The 22,758-nt window shown below is 34.5% G+C and overlaps 3 protein-coding genes across 9 annotated transcripts; 1 reads left to right on the top strand and 2 right to left on the bottom strand.

The window, feature by feature from the left end:
- Positions 1–812: 812 nt before the first annotated feature.
- On the bottom strand, positions 813–10,115 carry LOC105676368 (uncharacterized). 3 transcript variants are annotated; one of them, XM_012374174.2, is made up of 10 exons: positions 9,771–10,115; positions 5,102–5,385; positions 4,595–4,802; positions 4,296–4,465; positions 3,987–4,173; positions 3,615–3,769; positions 3,208–3,391; positions 2,711–3,036; positions 2,182–2,377; positions 813–1,915 (listed from the first exon to the last, which is right to left on the bottom strand). In XM_012374174.2, exons 2-10 carry the CDS (start codon positions 5,336–5,338, stop codon positions 1,833–1,835), a joined length of 1,746 nt encoding a protein of 581 aa, XP_012229597.1. In that variant the 5' UTR covers positions 5,339–5,385; positions 9,771–10,115; the 3' UTR covers positions 813–1,832. The 3 variants fall into 3 exon arrangements, with proteins under 3 accessions (XP_012229597.1, XP_012229596.1, XP_012229593.2); XM_012374173.2 differs by having other exon boundaries at positions 9,779–10,115; XM_012374170.2 differs by lacking the exon at positions 9,771–10,115 and adding an exon at positions 7,246–7,406.
- A 2,966-nt stretch (positions 10,116–13,081) lies between these two features.
- LOC105676370 (uncharacterized) lies at positions 13,082–17,055 on the top strand. Of its 5 annotated transcripts, none has more exons than XM_012374178.2 (8): positions 13,082–13,243; positions 13,875–13,982; positions 14,189–14,398; positions 14,645–15,256; positions 15,574–15,643; positions 15,724–15,883; positions 16,548–16,778; positions 16,860–17,055. In XM_012374178.2, the coding sequence occupies exons 1-8, from the start codon at positions 13,097–13,099 to the stop codon at positions 16,885–16,887; spliced, it is 1,566 nt and encodes a 521-aa protein (XP_012229601.2). In that variant the 5' UTR covers positions 13,082–13,096; the 3' UTR covers positions 16,888–17,055. The 5 variants fall into 5 exon arrangements, with proteins under 5 accessions (XP_012229601.2, XP_012229600.2, XP_012229602.2 ...); XM_012374177.2 differs by having other exon boundaries at positions 16,842–17,055; XM_012374179.2 differs by having other exon boundaries at positions 13,105–13,309; positions 16,842–17,055.
- A 250-nt stretch (positions 17,056–17,305) lies between these two features.
- CarT (Carcinine transporter) lies at positions 17,306–22,755 on the bottom strand. Its single transcript, XM_012374176.2, has 11 exons — positions 22,615–22,755; positions 21,856–22,077; positions 21,108–21,290; positions 20,700–20,803; positions 20,327–20,481; positions 20,010–20,178; positions 19,398–19,646; positions 18,803–19,017; positions 18,408–18,589; positions 18,051–18,229; positions 17,306–17,777 (listed from the first exon to the last, which is right to left on the bottom strand). The coding sequence occupies exons 1-11, from the start codon at positions 22,666–22,668 to the stop codon at positions 17,567–17,569; spliced, it is 1,923 nt and encodes a 640-aa protein (XP_012229599.1). The 5' UTR covers positions 22,669–22,755; the 3' UTR covers positions 17,306–17,566.
- Between the last annotated feature and the right edge of the window lie 3 nt (positions 22,756–22,758).

The following is a 22,758-nucleotide window of genomic DNA, read 5'->3' as shown; positions in this document are numbered from 1 at the left end:
TGCACTTTAAAACTTTAATTATTTAACTATATTTTGAATTGCAAATTTTCTTCCTCCTTTTTTCTTTCTCTACGCGCACATACATGTGCACACACTCTTTGTAGTGTTGTAGAATTAGGGTTAAAATAGTGATTAACGTTTTTATATTACTTTACGATTTTCTAAACCGGACTATAATCAAATAATTTAATTAAATTAACAATTACGTAATATTTACATTCTAAATGTAATTTTAAAAATTGTTATTATTAAAAATGATTGTACAAAGTGTTTAATTATCAAAAATCCATTTTACAGATTCGGATCTGAAAAGTATTCAAAAAAGTTTTCAGCAAACTAACCAGCAATAACATGACATCAATATTATAATTTCTCACTCAACAATGCAATGTAACATGTCTTGTACGTAATTATTATATTGTTGAATGAGAAATTATAACATTGTTGTTATGTTACTGTTGGTTAGTGTTTGCTGGATTGTCATAAATTTTTCATCTTCTTCCGAACATATTAAATCTGCAAAAACGTGAAATGTTCCATATTCTTGCTATCTAGCATTGCACTTGGAGCAACGGAAAGTGCATTTATGTTTAATATATAATTGATCGACAAATATAACGCAACCGACTGCTTGTATAAGAATATTACAAGACAATTAATGCCCATGCATTACAATAATTTACGACAAAAGAAAAATTTGCATGCATGTGGATTGATCTATTTGCTTTAACTAAATTTATCTATTGTGAATAATTTGTTTGTCATCTTTATCGCCGTGCAATGTTTTTAAATAACAAAATACTACATTCGTGTGAACTTATAAAATCTTATTTTATTTAACAGTACATAAATTTTAAGTATAAAATTAAAGTACAATAGTCTCTAAAAAATAATCCATTGTGTGTAATTTCATTTCAATAATAACAAGAATAAAAAATACATTATAAAGATTAGAAATATATTATATATTACATTGTATCAACATCCCAGACAGCACAAAACATTCTAAGAACATCCTGGATATCCTCAGGATGTCCTGAAGCAATTTTCAGGACATTGAAGTATCCCTAAAATATCCCTAGGACGTTTTGTGCTATGTGAGATATAACATCCTAAAATTATTATATAACAAATATTTATATATAACTGAAATGGTAATAATAATTATTAAATTAATGGTCAAATATAAATTTTTTTACATTTTACGTAATAAAAATAATTTATTACGCTCAATAGGCACAAGACAGTCCATCAAAAAAACATAATCTTTCTATTGCGATTTGAAGTTATGAAAAATAAAACATTGGTTAATATAATAATAGAATTTTAGATAGTACTAGACATTTATAAATTATTACATGTATTTATCAATAAATAACATATCTTAAAACTTTATGCACAATTTTCTCTTCTTAAGAAAAGATTTTTATCGCTCGATATATCCATCTTTTAAAATAATATATTAAATTTTGGAACGTTGATATTTTTGTAGTATCTTTCTTAATATTTCTATTATATCTTAAATAGCCTTAGAGTTTACATTAAGTATTTGTTTTTGATAGACTGTGTACATGTATAAATATGTGTACATATATGGATATACATATAAAAAATTAACAATTTTATAATTTATAATTTCTAATTGCAATTTACAACTGAGTAGCATATTACATAAACATATAAAATAATATACACTTGAGCAAATTTACATTTTGATTTATTTATATGTATTTATATGTATATACATAAGTTTTATCAAATTATTAAGATTATTTATTTAAAAAAATTATTTTTTATCAAAAACCGTAAATGCTAAAGAAGTTACTTCAATATCAAGGTTTGGACGTCTTTAATTTTGATCTTAGAATTTTTCCAGACGCATTTTTTGGTATTTCGTTAACAAATGTGACTCCACCTGAAAGCAAAAAAAACTTATATACAATTCTCGTAACATTTAATTACTTGGTTCATCTTTATCTCTCTAAATTCTTAGATCCAATCGAACCAAATGTGAATTAATCTTTAATTGAATGTGAAAAATTCTTTAATCGCCGTTCGCGATGGCTTTACGGATAATAACAGATTTAAAGACCACAACACCTTATTAGTTCGATAATTAAGTAGCATGAGACAATTTGAAATTCCATGATAATATAATAATTACCGGAAATCAAGTTATACCTGTAAGTTCCTTGTAATCGGAGACCTTTTCTTTCACAAAGTTCTTAATATCATCTTCGGTGGGTTTCTTATTCTTACTTGCTACCACAAATGCTTTCGGTACCTCGCCATATCTCGCGTGCGGAATACCAATTACCGCCGCCTCTTCTACGTCCGGATGTGACCGCAACAACGCTTCCAGTTCCGCTGGTGGTACCTTCGACCAGGCGAAAATAATGTTTTAAATTGGATAAAGAAGGCAAGTACTTTATTTCGCTATTGAGAAGTAGGATAACCTTAAACCGTAAAACTTTCAACTTGAAACATAAACATTACAACTGTCAACTATTATTAATCTTTCTAAACATAAATAATAATAAAATTCAATAATATAACGAGGTCAAAAATACATCTTGTTATGAATGTCGATAATTTAAAGAAAAAAATAAAAGAATTCTAATGTCTCCAAAAATCCTCTGTTTGTTGATGCAATTATTAGAAGACTAATGTTTAAATGTGACAGATTCTTTTTGTCGGAACAAATTCTTACTTGATATCCCTTGACTTTAATCAATTCCTTCAGTCTGTCTGTAATATAAAAGTCAAAATCTTCATCGAAGTAAGCAATGTCGCCTGTTTTCAACCATCCTTCTTTCGTTACTGTTGCCTTCGTGGCAGCTTCGTCGTCCAAATACCCTTTCATGATGTGTGGTCCTCTTATCCATAATTCGCCGGTTTGACCAGAAGTGCTAACGTCCTGCTGAGTCGTTACATCCACCAAACGAGCTTGGCAATTCGCGATATTATGTCCAATGCTTGACAATTTCTTTCCTTCTTCAATGAATGCCACAGGTGAAGATTCTGTCAGTCCGTAACCTTGAAAAAATTATCCCAAAATTGTCGCAAAATAGGTTTTTTTTTAATTTTATATTTTAATATGTTTTATATGCTAAACCGACCCTTTGATCCGTAAGACTCGATAAATGTCCTACTCATTTGCGAATCGAGAATGTTGCGTTAACGGCTGGATTATGCGAACCTACATACCTTGACGACATTTTAAGACGTTAGGGTCAATATTGAATTTTTTATATATTGGTTCGATATCTGATTCAGAAAGAGGCGCAGCACCGCTCATTATCGTGTAGACATGTTCCAAATGTTGCTTCTTTACGAGAGGGGAATTTGACAAAAACAACATAATTGGTGGCACGAGGAATAGTGAAGTCGCCTGAAAAAAATATCAACGTGTTAGCATAACTTTACATTACAGAATATATTTCCTATATTATACGCATAAAAATAAAGAATTTATGTTTTGTATAGTTAATAATTAAATTAACGCGTTCCAACCCTGCATTCTAGTACTATAAATAAAAATTCTTAATTTTTTTTCCTTCTTGTCTACAAATTTAAAGAGTAAATTTATTCATGCATAGCAAGAGAAAATTCACCTTGTGATTCTCCAATATATCGAGGTATGTTTGTGGTACGAATTTTGGAATAGTGATTAGTTTCACGCCAAAAGCTAAGCGCGAATTTACCACACCATTCATTCCGTAAATGTGGAAATATGGTAATATGGCAGGTACTACATCTTGATACTCACCTAGAAGACACAAGTAACAAAATAAAATTTAAAAAATGGAAAAATAATATGCAATAAATGTTAAATTATTATTAACGGCGAAAAAAATTATTTTGCATAAAATCTTTTAAAAATATAACTTACTAATATATATTTTTAATTCAGATCTCGCAAAATTTACTAAGAATAGATAAGAAGAGGGGTAAATAATAGCTTATTAAATAACTATCAAAAATACTTGTGGTAGGCCGGAATATTTTGCTTGAAGCTTGAGCCATCATGATATTAGACACCAGATTGCGATGTGTCAGCATAACAGCCTTTGGTAATCCCGTCGTGCCACTTGAGAACGGTAAAACCGCCACATCGTCGCAAGTTATGCTAGGATTTATAAGTGGCAGCGACTTGCCTCGCGTTATGAGATCCTGAAAAATTTCACATTATGTATCTAAAAAATGATACATTGTAGTTATCTTTATTTAATGATATTGTTCTCTTTTGCAACTTTTAAAATGATTAATTTACTCGTATTCTTTTAGAAACTAACATCAAAAGGTATCGAACCCTCTGGAATAGGACCAGTCTTATCGTCAATCACAATAACAGGCGTTTCAGGCGGAAGACAAGATCTTGTCGCATTAAGAACTGTCGATACAATTTCGGCCGCGGTGATAACTGCTTTTGCTTTAGCTTTTAACAATTGTCTCGACATTTCGTCTAAAAATTTTTATCACATTTATGTATAGTATAATATAATTCAGTCCAACTCTATCTCATCTTGTAATCACCTCAGACAAATCGGTGTCTAGAATGAAATATCAGTAATAACATCATAAAGCGACTTACCAGCCGTATAAAGCGGATTCATGGTAGTAACGACGAGTTCGCCCGACAAGATGCCGAGGCAGCCTAAAACAGTGTCCGGATAATTTGGTGCCACCAATGCTACCACGTCGCCCTTTTTGAGACCAATATTCCGCAAACTTCTGCCAATATAACTTGTCGCATCCTTAGCTTGAGCGTAAGTGTACTTTTTGCCATTGATACCGCATTCCTGCACAAAAAATGTCACAAAATTGATACCGTGTATTTATAATTTTCCACGCAGGACGCTTGCCAATAGTTCTATAGCTGAGTGAATTACATTTTATATCATATTTTATATCTTGTCATATTTTTGCAGATATTTTTTTTTTTTTTTTTTTTAGTTTTCCAATTGCCTCACACACAAATTGCATTTCCTAAATAACTCATCTATTAATTCAATTCAATAACGCATTAATCAAAAACGATATACCTAAATAGATAATCTATTATAAGTGTAATTGTAATTTACTGAATCATTGAAATTACCAAAGCAATATGATTAGAATAGCTTTCACTGTCGTGCCAAACAAATTCGTGTAATAATGTTTCCGGATAAGATATATCGTTGATTGGAGACATAATAATATTCTCGCCATTTGATCCCTTGATGATTCTGGATTGCGTCAAAGTAGATGCGGGCCTTAATGTTGCATTTAGTGCTCTTATTCCAACACCCAATATTCGGTTTATCCTCTGGATATTATAAAACGCGTGTATTGCCATACTTGAACAATGGTACTGATTTATCGGTAATTGGAATGGTTCGTTATCTGCAAACATAGGAGATAATTAACACACACAGATAGAAATGAGCGCTTTGGCAGCTGTAAAATGAAGACAAATTACGCTTTAATCAATGATAATCACATAGCAATGAGGATTATGATATTCAATTTTAAGAAAATGTCTTTATTTAAAAAAAAATAAACAGAACATAATTCTTTAAGTTTTACAAGGCTTTAAATTGAATATTTTGATATGTTCATACAGGAATTTAAATAATTTAATAACATTTTACATCAGATTTTATATCTCGAATTTTTGCTCTTGCAGACATTTTTTCTTGAGTTTTCCAATTGCCTCAAATTGCATTAACTAAATGACTCATCTATGAATCTACTCGATATCGAGTGGAAATATTAATACGGCCCCGATTAGAAACTGATCAGGTAAATCTCACTTAATGATCGGATCCTGATTAGTACACCCGATCGGGACCCGAGATGTTTGGTAACGCAATGCCTCTATCGGGAACCGATCGAGCTGCACTATTACAACCCTGCTTTTATTTAATCGGGATTCTTATCGGGTGATTATAAGGTATAGATTTATTAATTATTACGCCAGAAAATAAAGTTTATATATTTTGATATAATATTATTTATACTATTTAATTCTTTATATATTTTCTTTATTATTGATACATAACATATAATACATTTATATTAATATTTCATAAATATAAAAAAAAACGCAACAAGGCTAAACAAAGTACGGATTTTATTCTATCGTCGTGTTGCGACGTTTTTGGTGCGCACCGTTCCAATCCTTCACATTATTGAATATTACCGAGTCCTGAATTTCTTTTTTTGATGGTAACACGTTATCTTTTTTAAAAGAATGCGATATAATATCGGTTCCAGGTAGAGGCATTGCGTTTGCAAACATCTAAGGCCCCTATCGGGTGTACTAATTAGGACCCGATCACTAAGTGAGGCTTACTTTATCAGTTCCTAATCGGGACCGCATTATTTTTCCACTCGGGAGTATTAAGACATTCCTGAGAGGATCCTTATCAAATCCTGACCAAAAGGATCTCGTGATAAGATATTGGCCATAATTCGGCACGATCGATTATAAATCTTGACCTTTATTATGTAAGAGCTTACAATAACAAGGAGCACAAAACGAAACTAAAACTAACCAACTTTTATAAAAAAGGAAAACGCAACACTACGGCGAACTAAGATCCATCAATGAGAACAGAACAAAAAAAATTACTAGATTATATAAAGACACTGATGTTTGATTAGCTCGCATATTTGACTCTGACGCCTCGTTAACTAGTAATAAGGAAAAAGTTTATTCAGTCCCGTTCACGCCTAGGATAAATCCGAAGGAAATCTTATCAAGGTCTCATGATACGTCGGGTATATTTCTACTCGGGATGACGCGTTAATCAGAAACGATAGGTATATCTAAACAGATAATCTATTGTAATTTGTAATAAGGTGTAATTTGAAAAATCATTGGAATTACCAAAGCAGTGTAATCAGAATAGCTTTCGTTGCAATCAGAATTATAATTTGTTAAAGTGCTATAAATATATATGTGCACACACACACGCATGCACGCACACAGAGGGAGAGAAAGCATTTAATTGAGCCTGAATAATTTATTTTGTAAAAAGTATTGAGGTAAAATATCATAAAAAGCGAGAATATTTTTTTACTATTTCATTTATAAGTAAAAATGATATAATGTTTACACTCAAGTATCACTTGTGCCGTGCATGCTACTAATAACTTACACAAAAAATCTTGCATATTAACGCATCTGATTATTGCGCTCCTGATATAAATATTCTTTGTACGTTCAAATATTTTATCGTGATATATAATATTTCTTACATCGGTTTGCTGCTATCTCTGTCGGTTTACTATTGACCTTTGTCTCCGCATCAAATGTATGCATTTGTATATTAAAATTTATCATAACGAATGATTTCCTGTTATATAAAAGCGAAGCTAGCAATAAAAATTTTGTCATGTAATAAATAAAAGGAAAAATAAATACAAGGTGGATTATGTTGCAATAATTAAAATATTAATCTTTTACACGATTATATTGTTACCATATAATATTGCAAATAATAAAAATACGCTCCATACAAGAATAAAATTTTATGAAGAAATTGCTTTATATGGAATTTGGAAGCACAATATCGAAATTAAGGCGTAATACGCGTAACAAGATCATTTTGCCGCTATTTGTGTTATAGTAATTATTAATAGTCGTATTTTGCAATAACGAACGCGTTTTGCGAATTTATGGTTATTTTTTTTTATTCATAATAAACTTAATTTTCGTTGTTTTAAAATCAAATTAATACTTATGCCATGCAATACATATAGTAGCTATCGATGTCAGCTATCGACGTATCAAGCATTGCTGCGTAGATAGCTGCATGTTGACTCATATCGAGAATCGATTGTTGTCAACGATGCGCAATTAGATAATTTGTTAGTCGTTAAAAAATAATTTAACTGTTCTAAGACCAAAGATATTCTCTTATCGAAACGTGAAGCATACTCTACAACAATTATATAAATGTTGAACTAAAGATAAGTATTCGTTTCCATCTATTTCATTTCCTGAAGGTTAACTGAAGTGTTATCATTGATGCAAACAGTTCAGATCCTTAAAATTCAAATCATAACAAATATTAGTTTAAAAAAAGAAATGCTTTAGCGTGTTTAGAAAAATTATTTATTAGCAAAAACATAAAATATATTTTTAGATCATTATATTGTGTTTGTTTTCTGTTAATTTTTTTATTGTCAATTTTATTATACATTTTAGACGTTTCAAGCAATATATGTTTTATATTATCTAGTCATATCTAAGTCGCTGTTTATTAGATGAATTTGTTTGTATAAATAAAAATAAATGTTTATAAGCCATAATGTAAAATTTTCCCAACTTATTACATTTAAAAAAAGTTTTGCAATCAGAAATATTTGGAATCGTTTTTATTTTGTCACAAAGAAGAGAAAACATCATAAATAAGGACTTCAGTATCATGTCTGTTTTTGAAAAAAAATTGAGAACTGAGATTATTAATAAAATAAGTTTAAAAAACAAACATTGAAAGTGGAACAGCATGATTAGATTACGGGCAAATACTGTGAAATAAACGAGAAATTATTATTTTATAACAAATGTACATATACATACATACAAATATACATGCACTGGCACTAAAGGTGTCGCCGGTTAGGGAATCCCTAGTAGGGATATATATGAAAAACCCGAAAGCGTCATACATACGAAGCTTATCTTTGACGTATCTCTTGAAGCGGCGGGGCAGAATAAGCAGCGAGGGGAAATGTTATGAGGAACGTTTCGATTTTACATCTTTATGCGTAAATTGAACGATCAAGAAAGAAAGCATTACAAGAAGTAATACTATGTTAACGGTGTCGAATAACTGTCTCACTCATTCGACAGTCGAATGGAGAAGTGCGAGTGAGACAGCTATACGGACGGCAGACCGCGCGATATCTCTACAGGCGGCCGAGCCGTATTTACTGAACGTCGGCACTCATTTTGTTAATTATTAGATAATATAAAAAAGCGAAATTTAACAAACAACACAAATTTTATGAATATAACGAATTATTATTAATATATAAAATATTATTATTAATTAAAAAATATTAAAAAACTATTTTTGTAAACAAAACATTATAGATAGTAGTTTTATGTTGTTGATTATACGTTGCATGAAGTTGAATTGTTCTTTACACAAAGATAAAATATTGTTCTGATAAAACATACACTCTGTCACTTGTCTTCACAATTTATTAAAACTATAGACTTATATTATTTTCGAGTTTTTATATACTCGATTCAAGTCTGTAGGTAAAATATTCAAATATAAAAACATATCAGAATAAATCGAGATCGCGGAAATTCCGACCACGGAATATCGTAATCAAAATGTTATTACTGAAGCCAATATGATTTGTCAAGGTTCCACACGCCTTTGGACGCACATCCGCGCTCGCGTTCTGCTTATGTACTCGCTATGCACTTGATCTAAATATATCACACTTCTAACTCCGACTCGTCAACCGTATATCTACTTATTTAACACTAGCGCCAACTGATATGATTTTTATGATCTACGTCACTCTTATTTATATGGACAAAAATAAATTTATTTCCTCGTATTCTCTCGACCCAAGGTTTTAAATTTTGTAATAAATCTGTTATTTCAATCTGTTTTAACTCATTCACAAACGATGCACACGAGTCATTTTACGTTTCTCATTAGTATTAAAGATAAAGGAGATGCATAAGCCGTGCGGACAAGCATTTTGAATAAATCATAAATAAATCGTTACGGACGTAAACTTATAACTAGTTTTACCTGTTTACCTCTTTTTTTGTCTCCTTTCGTTGTTCGTAATCTCGTTGTAGATGACACATCCGAAATTTATTTCTACTGATATTAAAACGCTATTTTATTTACGGCAATGCGTAAATAAATACTGAAAAAATATTGGTGGAAAGAAAATGTAATATGCGTCGAAATTTGCACTTTTTACACGCGAAAGATTCCGAAGTATACAATCCCAGTATTGTGGAATAAGAGAATTTATGCGAGCGAAATGCACGGTCCTCAATTAAAATGCTGATTAATCGCTTGACTTCGAAGTGTATGTGACCATTTTCACTGGCAGACTACAGAATTCTTCAGCAACCGCTGAACTTCAAGCGACGATGGAGATACCGGTTGACTCCCCACCAGTCACGCCAGCAAGGCATATGTGAAGAAAGTAAACGAATGAAAAACAGCTATAAGAAGTTAAGAGCAACCTGATGTGCTACTATGTAAATGTAATATTATTAATTTATATGTTTCATACATTAAAATTTGAATAACATCAACAATCTTCAGTCATATATTATGGATTTTTATTCGATTTTTTAATTTGTTTGTTTTTTTGCAAGATACATTATTTTATTGAAATATGCTTTATGATATTAGTTTCAATACAACTTCCAATACAATCAATATAGCGTGATATAGGATGAGAGAATTATATCTGATCGCGTGGAAAAATATTACGTGATTTAATTTCAAGTTATTTAATTTACGTGAAAATCGGATAACTAAATGCAACTAATAAAAAATTCCATTTAGAATTTTAATTGTGAGAAAAATTTCTTTTTATCCATACACGTGAAATACAAAAAACTGATTATATATAAAAAAAATTGCTTATGTTAGAAGTCAATGCTAGATGATATATGTGAATATGTCACAACAAAAGTTTCGCTTATTAATGCGACTCTCTTTAGTGTAATCTTACTCTATCTGAATTTAACATTTTTCTTGTTGTACATATTTTAAATATTAATGCTTAACAATTTTATTTTAAATAAAATAATCATGACGGCATATTTTATTGATTTATCGTAATCGTTTTTACTGTCTTTTAATTGTGTGTTGTATCTTGAATTTATTGTTTAGACTGAATAATTTGGTTGTTTATTCTTATGTTAAGAGTTCCATTAATTTATATCGAAATTTTGTAGTTGTACGTCAATTATAAAAATTATTCAATATGGATCACAAAAAATTTTATGTTGCTTTTTACTTAACTGTTATTAATTTAGCGATAAATTTTAATGTAAACGTTTACATAATGTTACTTTTAAATGTTCTGACTATCCAGACTACATTTTTTTAAGTAAATTCTTTTTTTTTCTCTATATAAACTAATCCAACAATAAGATAAATTAAATTAAATTAAGATAGATAAAAAAATGCGTAATGTGTAACAAGTTATTAAAATAAATAACGCTACATGACATTTAATCTTAACATTTTCGCGACCGTTATATATTTGGCTCTGCTCACACACACACAACGCTTGGAGCCACTCTATTATTTTGAATTGATGTAAAATCTGACATTTCTCATATTACACAACCTAATACAATGATGCAGAAAACAGTAAACATAAAATTATGTGACCGGCTCCTGACTTGTATCAAAATATAAACATAAAAATACATGGGCGGCCGCGAAAGTGTTAATTGTGTAAATTACATATTTACTACGCATAATAGAGTTTTCAAATATTTACCTGAGATTTTACGTATTTTGTAATTAAAAGTATGTTGCAGTTTTGATCTAAAAATAGTATGATATAGTGGATATTAATCAACTGTTACTTCGTCTGTTTGTTCGTCGAAAGAAACGATAAGATATTATCTGATACGTACTTCTGTAATTCTTTGTATTACAACAACGTCCGACGTTCGAGTGTGAACAATGTGTTCGAGACCGATTTTCTATCATCCAACGATGACTCTGTAGTTTGAAAAGTATGTGTGTTAAAGATATATTAGCATAATTACGAAATCAATGCACTTTGGAACTTTAATTATTAAATTATATTGAATTGCAAATTTTCCTTCCTCTTTTTTTTCTCTCTACGTGCACATATTTATGCACACACTCTTTATAGAGTGTTAAACAATAAGAATTGAAATAGTGATTTTTTTATATTACTTTATGATTTTCTAAACTGAACTGTAATTAAATAATTTGATTAAATTATATAATATAAGTATAATAAGTAATATAAAATATAAAAATTATTAAAATCATGAAAAATAATTGATAAGATATATAAAGTGTTCCATTATCAGAAATCCATTTAACAGATTCAGATCTGAAAAATAATCAAAAAAGTTGTCCTTTTTTTATCTTGTATATTAAATCTGCAAAAACGTGAAATATTCCATTCTCTTGCCATCTAGCGTTGCACGTGGAGCAACGAGAAGTGTATTTATGCATAATATAATTGATCGACAATATAACGCGACTGATTTCTTATATAAGAATATTATGAAACTATTAATACCCGTGCATTACAATAATTTATGACAAGATAACATTCGAACATGATCCATGTGTTTTCAAAGCAATTAATGCAAATGTCATTGCGCATAGCATTCTTTGTAAAGCCGCCAATTCCGCGATTCCTGCGCTTTAGTTAATTTAAGCTTGACAAAACGCAAATGCGTCGGCGCGTCTTCATCGACGCCGCCGACGCCGACGCCGATGACGCTTGCAGAGGCAGGATCGTCTCACGAGTGGTCATCCAACAATACATAGCAAAAAATTACAATGTAATATGAAAAATTATTTATAACAGTTTAAGTATACTTTTAGTAACCACAAAAGCATATTTATATTAAATTGCTTTATTTTAAATTATCATAAATTATATGTAATACAATAATAGTGATTTTAAAAGAATAGATGTTTGTGTTTTGTTATGTTAATGATACTATTTTTCTGTCTTACGTTTAAATAGTTTCCTATTTATTTAGATGAAAAGAAATATTACTTTTAAATTTAAATCCTTCCAAGCCAAGATTAAAATATCAACAAAAATACTTAAAAAATAGCAAAATATATATTGCAAAATCGAAATTAAGAAATTTGAATAAATATATTGCGATTATTCTTGTGAACACATTCCCATAAGAATAAATTATTATATATGACAGGAAAATGCAAAATACGTAACACATATAAATAAAAAATTTGCAAAACAATGTTCTTGAATATGCGAGAGCATGAATATTCAGAGGTGCAAGATTAAGCTTTACCTATTGAATTACCTATTTATTTAAGACGAAGACAAACCCGGGTGCTCTGTGACAGCCCTGTATATGCTTGAAACCTGCGCCCAAGGGCGACGGCCATGTCGACGTGGACCCTGCAGTATTCTCCCGTTGCAACCCACGTACACCCTCGGCTGGCGGCTACGCGCACGAAGAAACGACCGCCCTCCGAAAACGGACGAGACCGATCTCGAAGTACGTAATCGTAGCGCAATCGGAGCATTTGGGCTATGAATGAAGACCCAACCCTTTCACCTCGAGGTAATTAACATCCCTTGTTTCCCTAGCAGTGCTCGTGTCGCTTCGTCCGACGTGTTTCCCGGAGTATTTATCGAGCGTACTCGCAAGTTGCTCCAATCACGAAAAATAGTCATGAGTTTCGAAGATAACGGAATAACTCGTTTCGCACATTTGTGACGCCGTGATCGGAGGGTTAGTTAAAAAAACTGTTATGCGTGAGCGAGTAGTGACGAGTTCTTATCGATTTCATTACTTATGCATGTGTGCTCGAGAAAGAGTGCTCTTCGTACATATTGCGACGTGGTTTATAAGACTGGTGCATCCCCCCGTACGTCACTTTGACGTTTGCCATTTGTGGTCGATCGTAATGCAGACCCTGTTAATTAAAATGTCATGCTTGCGAGTGAAGGAGCTCTTTACAACGTACATTCGTTTAGGGATTTTCCCATGTAAATATAGAATGTGAAGTGCGCTCTTTCTCCACTTTCTTCCCCGACGATCGATGATTTTCAACCCTTTGGTAAGACGGCTTAATTTTTTCTAGGGATTTTTAAAAAAGAATTTTACGATACTGTATTATTGTTAGGTTTTAGCAGTGCTGCTTCTATCTGTGATTCCATGGCCAGGACCCAGCGTTTTTAAAATATCATGTCCCCGCGATCGAGCATCAGTAGTGAGGAGGATAGTTCACAAGGTGAGAAAAAATGTATTAACTTTTTTCTGTTAATTATTAAACCATCTAGTGAATTAATTATTTGAGAAGTGAATATATAAAATTCTTATTTTTGAAGAATTGGGTAACGATAATTTTGATTAACAATTTGCTAAAGCGCAACATTTAAAATTTAGAAATTAACGTTAGAAAATGACGCAGTGTTTTGAATCTCGCCAAAATTGCAGAGATGGATGCCAATACTGAAGAAATATCAGGTAGAATTACCATTGGAATGTCCGTTCCACGAAAGTCGAGATATATTTCGACCGCAGCAAAAAGCGAAGCATCAACACAGGCCGTCGCAATGGACATGTGGTCTCTGCGGCAAGTCTTTCTACGCCGAGAAACACTTAGACGCCCACTTCGATAACAGACACAAAAGCAACGTTAATATGGTAAATGTCAAAAAAAAATGCAACAAAGCGTTATTTGTAACACAAAAATTATTCCAAAAAAAAAACATAATATACATAATCGTATATAATTTTGTAAAAATTCTACTTTTTTCAACCGCGCAGCTTTCTCAATTTTTATTTTGGCGAATTGAATCTCTGATTATTGGCTAAGTGAGCGAAAAATTCTTTATCAGAAATATATGAGGATTCGATAGACGCAAGATCAGACAGATTTCTTTATATCAGGCAGAAGACGCGGTATGCCTGGCGGATTACTGCGACATTATGCGTTGCGATGTTCTGGGCAATCGCGTCTTCGAGAACTCGGTGGACGACGATGGCCAACTCAACACCGATATCCAGGTGTGGCGCGAAAATACCGAGCAGCAGCAACGGAAGCAGCAGCAGCAGCAGCAGCAGCAGCAGCAGCAGCAGCAGCAGCAGCAGCAACAGCAGCAGCAGCAACAACGCAGCACTTCCGTCATGCCGTGCGAATCGTGCGGCCTCGCTAGGATGTATCCTGGGGGCAAATCCTACGCGATCGCCGACGGCGGCGCGGTGACGAATCCGCAGCGTTACTGCCTCCACGACGACGGCGGCGGCGGCGGCGGCGACATGCACAATCACAGACTGGTGAGATCGTCGTATCACAACGAGATCGCTGGACCGGATAATAAAAGCAGCGCTTGCGACAGCGAGGAGGAGGAGGACGACGAGGAGGACGAGAACGAGGAAAACCTGGTGGAGGCAGCGTTGCCCGCCGTGGGCAAGAAGCAGAGGCGACGAGGGTTGCGCCTGAGAAAGCTCAAGTCCAACTGTAAGCCGGAAGAGTTGCAGAAGCTGAAGACCCAGTGTGAAGTGAGTTGCCGAAGTCAATGTCCGTTCGTAATACTTTCAAAATGCGCAGGACTATCTTATCATAAATGTAGTAGCGTTAATGAAAGTTGTGCGCTTTCTTTCGACGATCAATTCATTTTTGGATGATCTCTTGAGAGGCAAATAGTTCAGTCGGAATAACAGTCCCGATAACAAAAGTCGTTCGGAGATAGCATGCGATCTTCGAAGCGTCACGTTTTCATATTACAAGATAAACACGTGCAGTACTTATAAACATGTTTGCTTGCGAATACCAATATAACAGGCAATGATCGTATTTATGACGCGCTTGTCAACAGATACTCGTGCGCGATTGCATCGCCGGGCTGCTCGCCAATCTTTCCGTTCGGGATTTCCAAGAGATCGAAGGTACGCGTTCAATGACGCACACCGCGATCAATGTGTCAATGCGTTGACATTCTCTAATCGACCGTAATTCACATCGGCAGGGGAGCTGAATCGCGCGATCTGCTGGTATCTCAGCTGCGACAAATACTGGGAGGATACGAAGAGGCCGCAACGTCACACTCCTTGGTATCTGCTGACCATCTTTATGCTGCTCCTCTTCTCATCGATCGCATGTTACTACGTCATTTGGGTCTGCTTCAAGTATGCCGAATTAAAATTCCTCTTCCAATTCTTTTCATCCAAAGTTCACTCGTAGTAGGAAAATTATTCAGCACTTTCAGAGGAATGATGTAAACTTTTAATTAATGCACGCTTGTGAAAACGCGTGCGATAAACAATAAAAAAAAGTAGTTTATCGAATAATTAGACTATAAATAGGCAATATCGTGAGATTTATATAACGTATTGACCGCAAAGACTTTTTTGCAATCTTCTATATAATGTTATGTCATCCTACATATAATAGTTCTCGCCATATTTTTGCTTAATAAATGATCGAAAAATCGATTTTTAAATACTTTTTGGCTCTAAATAATTTCAATATTTTTTCTGTTTTTGTAAAATATTATTTCAACAAAATAAAAATATAATGTACAATATAATGTAACAATGTAAAATATAATTCCAACAAAAATTTCAAAGTTTACGTTCAAAGCTGTAAATGTTTTCTGAAGGTTAAACGAACAATTAAATAATAAACAATTAAACCGACGTAAAAAATGTTTTAAGCGTGTATTAACTCTTAAAAAAACATCTACTCATCTGTTGTGGTGAAACATTCCGATAACTTGAAGTGAAAACACGTTTTACACCTTCGTTGTTCTCATTACCATAATCGAAAAACTGGTTTATATTTTCCTTGTAGCACCGCGGACGAAGATACATTGGACGGCACAGGAAGCGTGGATTACAACGGGAGCATGGATCGTTCGAGTACTTCCCCTTTGCACGATCCGAATATTCATAACGAGGGCAGATTGGAAAGACGGAAGGGCGACCACGGGGATGAAAACTTACCCCTGTCGAGCGAGGACATGCCCGATCACTACATCTACGTCTCGTATCCGCCCGAGCTGAAGCGGCGACTTCTGGAGAGGTAAATCGGACTCGTGCACGTAAAGTGTACTCGCGAAGCATTCGACGTTGCAATCGCATATAGTGATTCTCCTCCTTACAGCTGCTACAACAGGACCACTCGTCTGTGAACCGACGAGTTGAGTTGGGCGGAGAGAGTGATACACGTGATAACAAGATCTTATCCCGGGCCCTGCACAAAAGAAGGCACTCGAGGCTGAACTCCTCACTTTCATTTTTTTCTCGTTATCCTCGTGTTTTGTATACCGAATGTGAATAAATTGCATCGTGGACACAAAGTCACGTACCATTATTTTTGTACGGACTCCGTGCTGCACAATCATGCGGAATTCGAGAGACAAGATAGAGACACGTACTTAACGGGCGATTACAATCGCCTCGCGGTTGGACTTTCATCTCTGAGAATCTAATAGTTGAATCGGACTTTTATTCACCGTAATTCAAAGATTTCTTCTTGCTATCATATTTTTCATTTCAAGAAAGACGCTTATTAGTTCGAAACGATAAGGATAGAACTCACTATAAGTGTTTCATTTTTGTACTAAAATAGTATTTATTCGATGGAAGCTTTTTTTTATTATATTGTATATAAATATATAACTTTGAAGAGATATACATGTAAATATAACTTAAGTAGTTTGACAAATCAACAATACGTGCAAAGATGGAGTAGTGTTTTAATCGATATTAAAACATATTTAATCCAGATAACATAAAATGTAAGAAATAGGAGAAAAAGTCTCTGACTGATTTTTGACTAGAATGTAAAATGATTCGAAGAGATCAAGATTAAAACCAATAGGTCATTTTCATGGTCCCGTCAGAATCGCGTTGGGTGTCCATCACGCTGGATTGGCGAACTAAACGGCGAGCGTTCGCCAAGCTCGGCCGTTGTTGCTCCTCCAAAATAGACGGAGCAAGCGGTATCTCAGGTACTTCACGCATCTCAACTGTTTCTCGCGTCGACAAGTCCTCGTAAGAAGTCGCGATCGATGACAGTCTGGAGAATATAAATCTTAATCAAATAAAAATCTAGTCGGAAAGAAAATATACAAAATGTTACGAAAGTTAAGAAACATCCAGATACGATTTTTAAACAATTAATTCCACTCTCTCCAAAAAAAAATGCTATATTTTGATTTTATTAATATTTTAAATCTTAATAAATAAAAAAATTTCGCGAACAATGAATCAAAATAACTTTTCGCTGTTCTACGAGCTCGGAGAGAGTTTCGCACTAATTTATTGCTACCAATTTGTTGCCAGTGCGTACTTTGTTGGAATACAACGGACGCAATCCGCGCAAGTCCAATCTTTGCCAAACAATTCTCCTTCCTCAACCGTCTGCGGCAGACGGTGATGCAATGTTTCCGGTAACCGCAGCCCCGACAGGCCACCAATTACCGAGATCGCGCCTAAGATGACCAAAGGCAGGACTAGACTCTCTCTTCCCTGAAAATCGTGTTTGCAAATACATACGTGTGTTTCGTTCGTCACTAAAATTCGCAATGAAAGACATGTGTATTTAAAATAATCACAAAAGTAATACACAAGCAGGTTTGAATTTTTCTTAATTAATGTCTTAAAGATATTTCTTATTCTCTCATTGTTAAAATAGATTTCAACTCACGAGGTATGTCACGAAGGGTATAATGATGAGTCCGAGGCCGCTGATATACGCGGAGAAGCCGATAGCAACCCCGCGCAATTGCGTGGGATAAAGTTCCCCGGCAAAAGGGTAGATAATTAGAAAAGACGCGGATATCGCGGACTTCGATATGAGAAATAGTATCAAGGTTTCCACGACAGCATCTTGAATTAAAAAAAAAAAAAACAGAGCGTTACATTAATGGCAACAACTGAAAACGGCGGTATAAAAAATGTCTTCCAATATCGCAACTCCGTTCACGCGATGTTAATTAAATAACTTATTGCTCTCAGCAGTATTGGCACATTCAACAGCTGGTTATGTTGCCACTCTCGCTAATTAATCAAGTCATTAACTAATTGACCAGCAGTGCGTACCGGACGACAACAGCACCGTAGCAATGCACGATACTCCAGCTACGACCATGCACAGGCAAAGCGGCCATCGGCGACCCCATCGATCCATTACAACCCAACAAGCCATGTAACTGGGAATCTCGGCGAGCGAGGAAAACAAAAAACTCAGATGTTCCTCATTTCCCAGTGCCGGCCCATAGTAAGAAAGACCGACGTATACCATGTTGTTGGCGAACCTAATCGTGATAAAATAGAGTCTTTTATCCTCACATGAGACGCAAATATAAGATGTTATATCGCGTTATTTTATCTCGTTATCAAAGTGTTTATCTAGACGTCAGTCCGATTAAAAACAGATTATTGTGCTCGAGACATACTTTCGAGTGGAAGTACATAAAGATCAAAGTACATAACGTGGACTCGGTGACAAACAGAAAATTAGAAGTGCAAACTTACGACGTGCTAGCGACGTGTTACGTTAAATTATTTTTCTTTAGCCAACAATTATCATAAAAAAACAACCATGTAATATATAAACATGAGAAGAAACACGGGTAACTGTGCTTTTAGTGAGTCACGAAATTGAAAGGTGTTGTATTTCTGTGCGCCGATTTACCAGTTCAACGTGATGAGACACGTCTTAAGGCGCATATTTGGCGTTTTGAAGAGTGAAAGTACACCGGGACCGGTTCTCAATCTTTCCTCCTCGCTCTTAGACCTTGACATCGTCATACGCTGGCGGAGCCTCTGCGTGAACGACGCCGGAAGCTCCTTGCCATTCACACGTGCTAAGGTCTCGAGAATATCCTTGGCCTCGCTTAGACGACCTTTTGCTAACAACCATCGCGGTGATTCCGGCAGAAACCTATAATAATCTTCGATATTTCACATACCTTCACAAGCGTGTATGTAAAGCGAAGTGAGATATGAAAATGTTACTTTAAAATGCCATTTTAATTTACAATACTAATTTTAGAACCAAATTATTAACAAGTCTAGAGCTCATGAATGCATACAAACTTTGGCGATTAATTATCGAAAATATGTAAAATGGATATTCTAAATATGCTATAAAATTTTTTCAGCCATTTAATTTTGCAAAACAAAATTTTAAAAACTCGTATTTTGTCATACATTCTAGTGTTTAATGATAATTCTTATAACTTGTGAGTATTGTGTTATTCAATGTCATTGAAATTTTTAATGATAGCATTAACTGGTCACTCACCACCAATAAAAGAAATAGATTAAGAAAGGCGCACTCGTGGTTATGGCGAGAGTTCGCCAATCGCGTATCAAATAGGTGACACCTGCCAGCATGCAGAGCCCCAAAGTATAGAAAGTACAAGTCATAACCGTGACGAATGAGCGGTAATTAGGTCCAACCAATTCCAGAGCTACGAAGACAGAATCACTAATCAATTTCGCTAAATTTATGCACAAACGTAGATTAAAATAAGGATTAATAGAATATTCTTATTAGGCTTATATAATAATCTTAACCAGCAACATGATTGAAACTATTTGCGATGTTTAAATGCTTACAGATAATAAAGGGTATTTGATAAATCGCTGGTATCGTCAAGCCAACGATAAAGCGTGTAGAGGCCCAGGTCCAAAAATCATTTGATATAAAGGTCAGAAAACCGCCAGTAATCAATGTCGCCAAGCATGTGAAGAAAGATAATTTTCGGCCGATTCTAAGAAAATTAAGACTCGAGATAAATCCATAGAAAACGTAAGGACACTAAAATAAATAAATAATTTCTGAATGGCTTTACGTTTGTCTAAAAAAACAAAAGAAGTATTTACACGCTGATGTAAGACGAGATGGTTGAATATAAGAAAGAAGGTTAAATTAAGGATACAAAAACAACATTTTGATGAAAAGTAGACTATCAACCGAGCTCCAATTTACCTGTCGTTTAATGTACCAAAAAGATACACTCCTATAGGGCCTCCTGCATTAAGGGCTACTAACCCAATCGTTGGATAAATCGCGCGATCGCACACGAGATCAAACTGCAACATAATTACAGTTTTCCAATATTCAGTGCGATAGCTGTTGAGCAAAATCTATGTAAATTTATTCTTGCATTCTAAAAATTCTCAAAGTGAGACGTTTTCAATTGTAAATATTTCCGCGAGAAATACTGCACGTTTATATTTTCTATAAAAATCGATGGAACAGTTATAAAAGTCCAAAATTTGATTTCCCAAGAGTCTCTTACGATAAATTTATTTGCGACAATTTAATCGCGAGTTAATAAAAAATACAAACGCGATAAGAATGCGACAGAGGTCTTTTTTATATAACTAAACGTACGTCGATGACGATAGAAGACGTCATCTCCGAAGTCTCGTACTCCCAGCCGTGATCGCAGGGCATTATAGACCACGAGGAGTTGAGCGCAGGCGAATACGTCGTCGCGAAAGAATAGTTTTCCGGCGTCATCGTCGTCCAATCGACGTCGTACCGCATGCACTGGCTGTACGTCTCGTTGCCGTCCTGCATTCATATTACATCTTTTAGCGCCACGCCGCACCACGCCGTACAAATAATGCATCCGTTATGCTCGGAACTGCAAGACGGAATCGATTCTACTGGGATACGTCCGATCGCATAAAGCAAACGGCAGCTTCTACTTAACTCAATTTAGCGCGTTCTACTTGGCTGCGAAATTCCACGTGTACAGCGCAGCATTTAGCGGGATTGATTCTTTAATAGCTCCTAGCGCTGTTAAGAGATAGTGAACTAACGATCTGGAATAGTTCGCGCTGTCCAGCACGTTTTCTGAGCGCTAATCGGGCAATTCAATTTGCAACTAAATTGCGTGCGACGTGATTAATGGAAGAAATCACATTTGCACAGAAAATGGCACAACAAATTGCGTGCAGCGTTGAACTGGGAAAAGAAATACGAGACAATAATTACTGCATTTAGCGTCAAATGTGCAAAGGGAGTACAACGTCGTGCATCGACGTGTAATCAGCACGCGCATTTCTGCGTGTCAATTATAGGAAGAGTCTACATCTACGAAGCATCGCGTATTCTCTCGCACTATCGACCGCACCTGACTCGCGGGGATGGCGAGCCGCTTTCTACGGGCAGCATCTAGATGCTCCAGACCCGGCACTTTGCACCAATGCGACGGAGTGTCCGCCATAAACAGTTGATTAAAAGCGCAAAAGCCGCAGGGCAGGCACGCCGGCAGGCAGACCAGCCACAGCAATTGCTTCTGATAACGACCGAACTGTCCGACTATCGGTAGAAGATCGTCGAGATCGAAGCCCTCCTGCGAGACATTTCGATCAGAGCCGTTCGCGATTATCAAATAACATTTCCGATTGCAAAGAATATTTTATCACTATCTTCAGTTATAGATTCTATGAGTAATTTAAAGTTGGTGAAACTAATTTTTTAATTTTTACCATATTTTAAAATTTCAACATTTTGATTTTTGTCAATTGAGAAAATAACATTTTTTTTGGCATTGTTGAGTTCATGTTTAAATAGTCGTCTATTTTTAATTATCCTCTCAATATTTTTAAGAAAAATTGATTTTAGATTCCACTGTTTGTTTTTAAATCTTTCATCTGGATTTATAAATTATCATAAATCACTTTTTGTTTGCGAAACGTGATTCAAATGTGTACTGATTGTGAGATAAAAAAAAAGAAGCAATAATTTTTAATCATTACTCCAATGATTAAAGCGAACAGTTAACACAATCTCTGATATTAAGTTACGCTTTCACGTTCTTAATGAGTAATCACTAATTCAAAAGAAATGAAAAAACATTTGAGAAAACAGCTGATAAAATAATACTTACATCATCATCTCTGACATTATCGGCTGGTGTCGAGTCATTATCTTGTTGCTGCATTTCAGTGAATTTCGGCCTCGTCCAACGTTACCGAAAGCCTCCGATGATACCTTACAAAGACTTCACGTGACGTGTATTAGCTTCTATCCG

Source organism: Linepithema humile, chromosome 3 (genome assembly GCF_040581485.1).
Source record: "Linepithema humile isolate Giens D197 chromosome 3, Lhum_UNIL_v1.0, whole genome shotgun sequence".
Taxonomy (NCBI): Eukaryota; Metazoa; Arthropoda; class Insecta; order Hymenoptera; family Formicidae; genus Linepithema; species Linepithema humile.
Note: the sequence above shows the minus strand (reverse complement) of the source record. Positions and strands in the feature narration are given on the sequence as shown.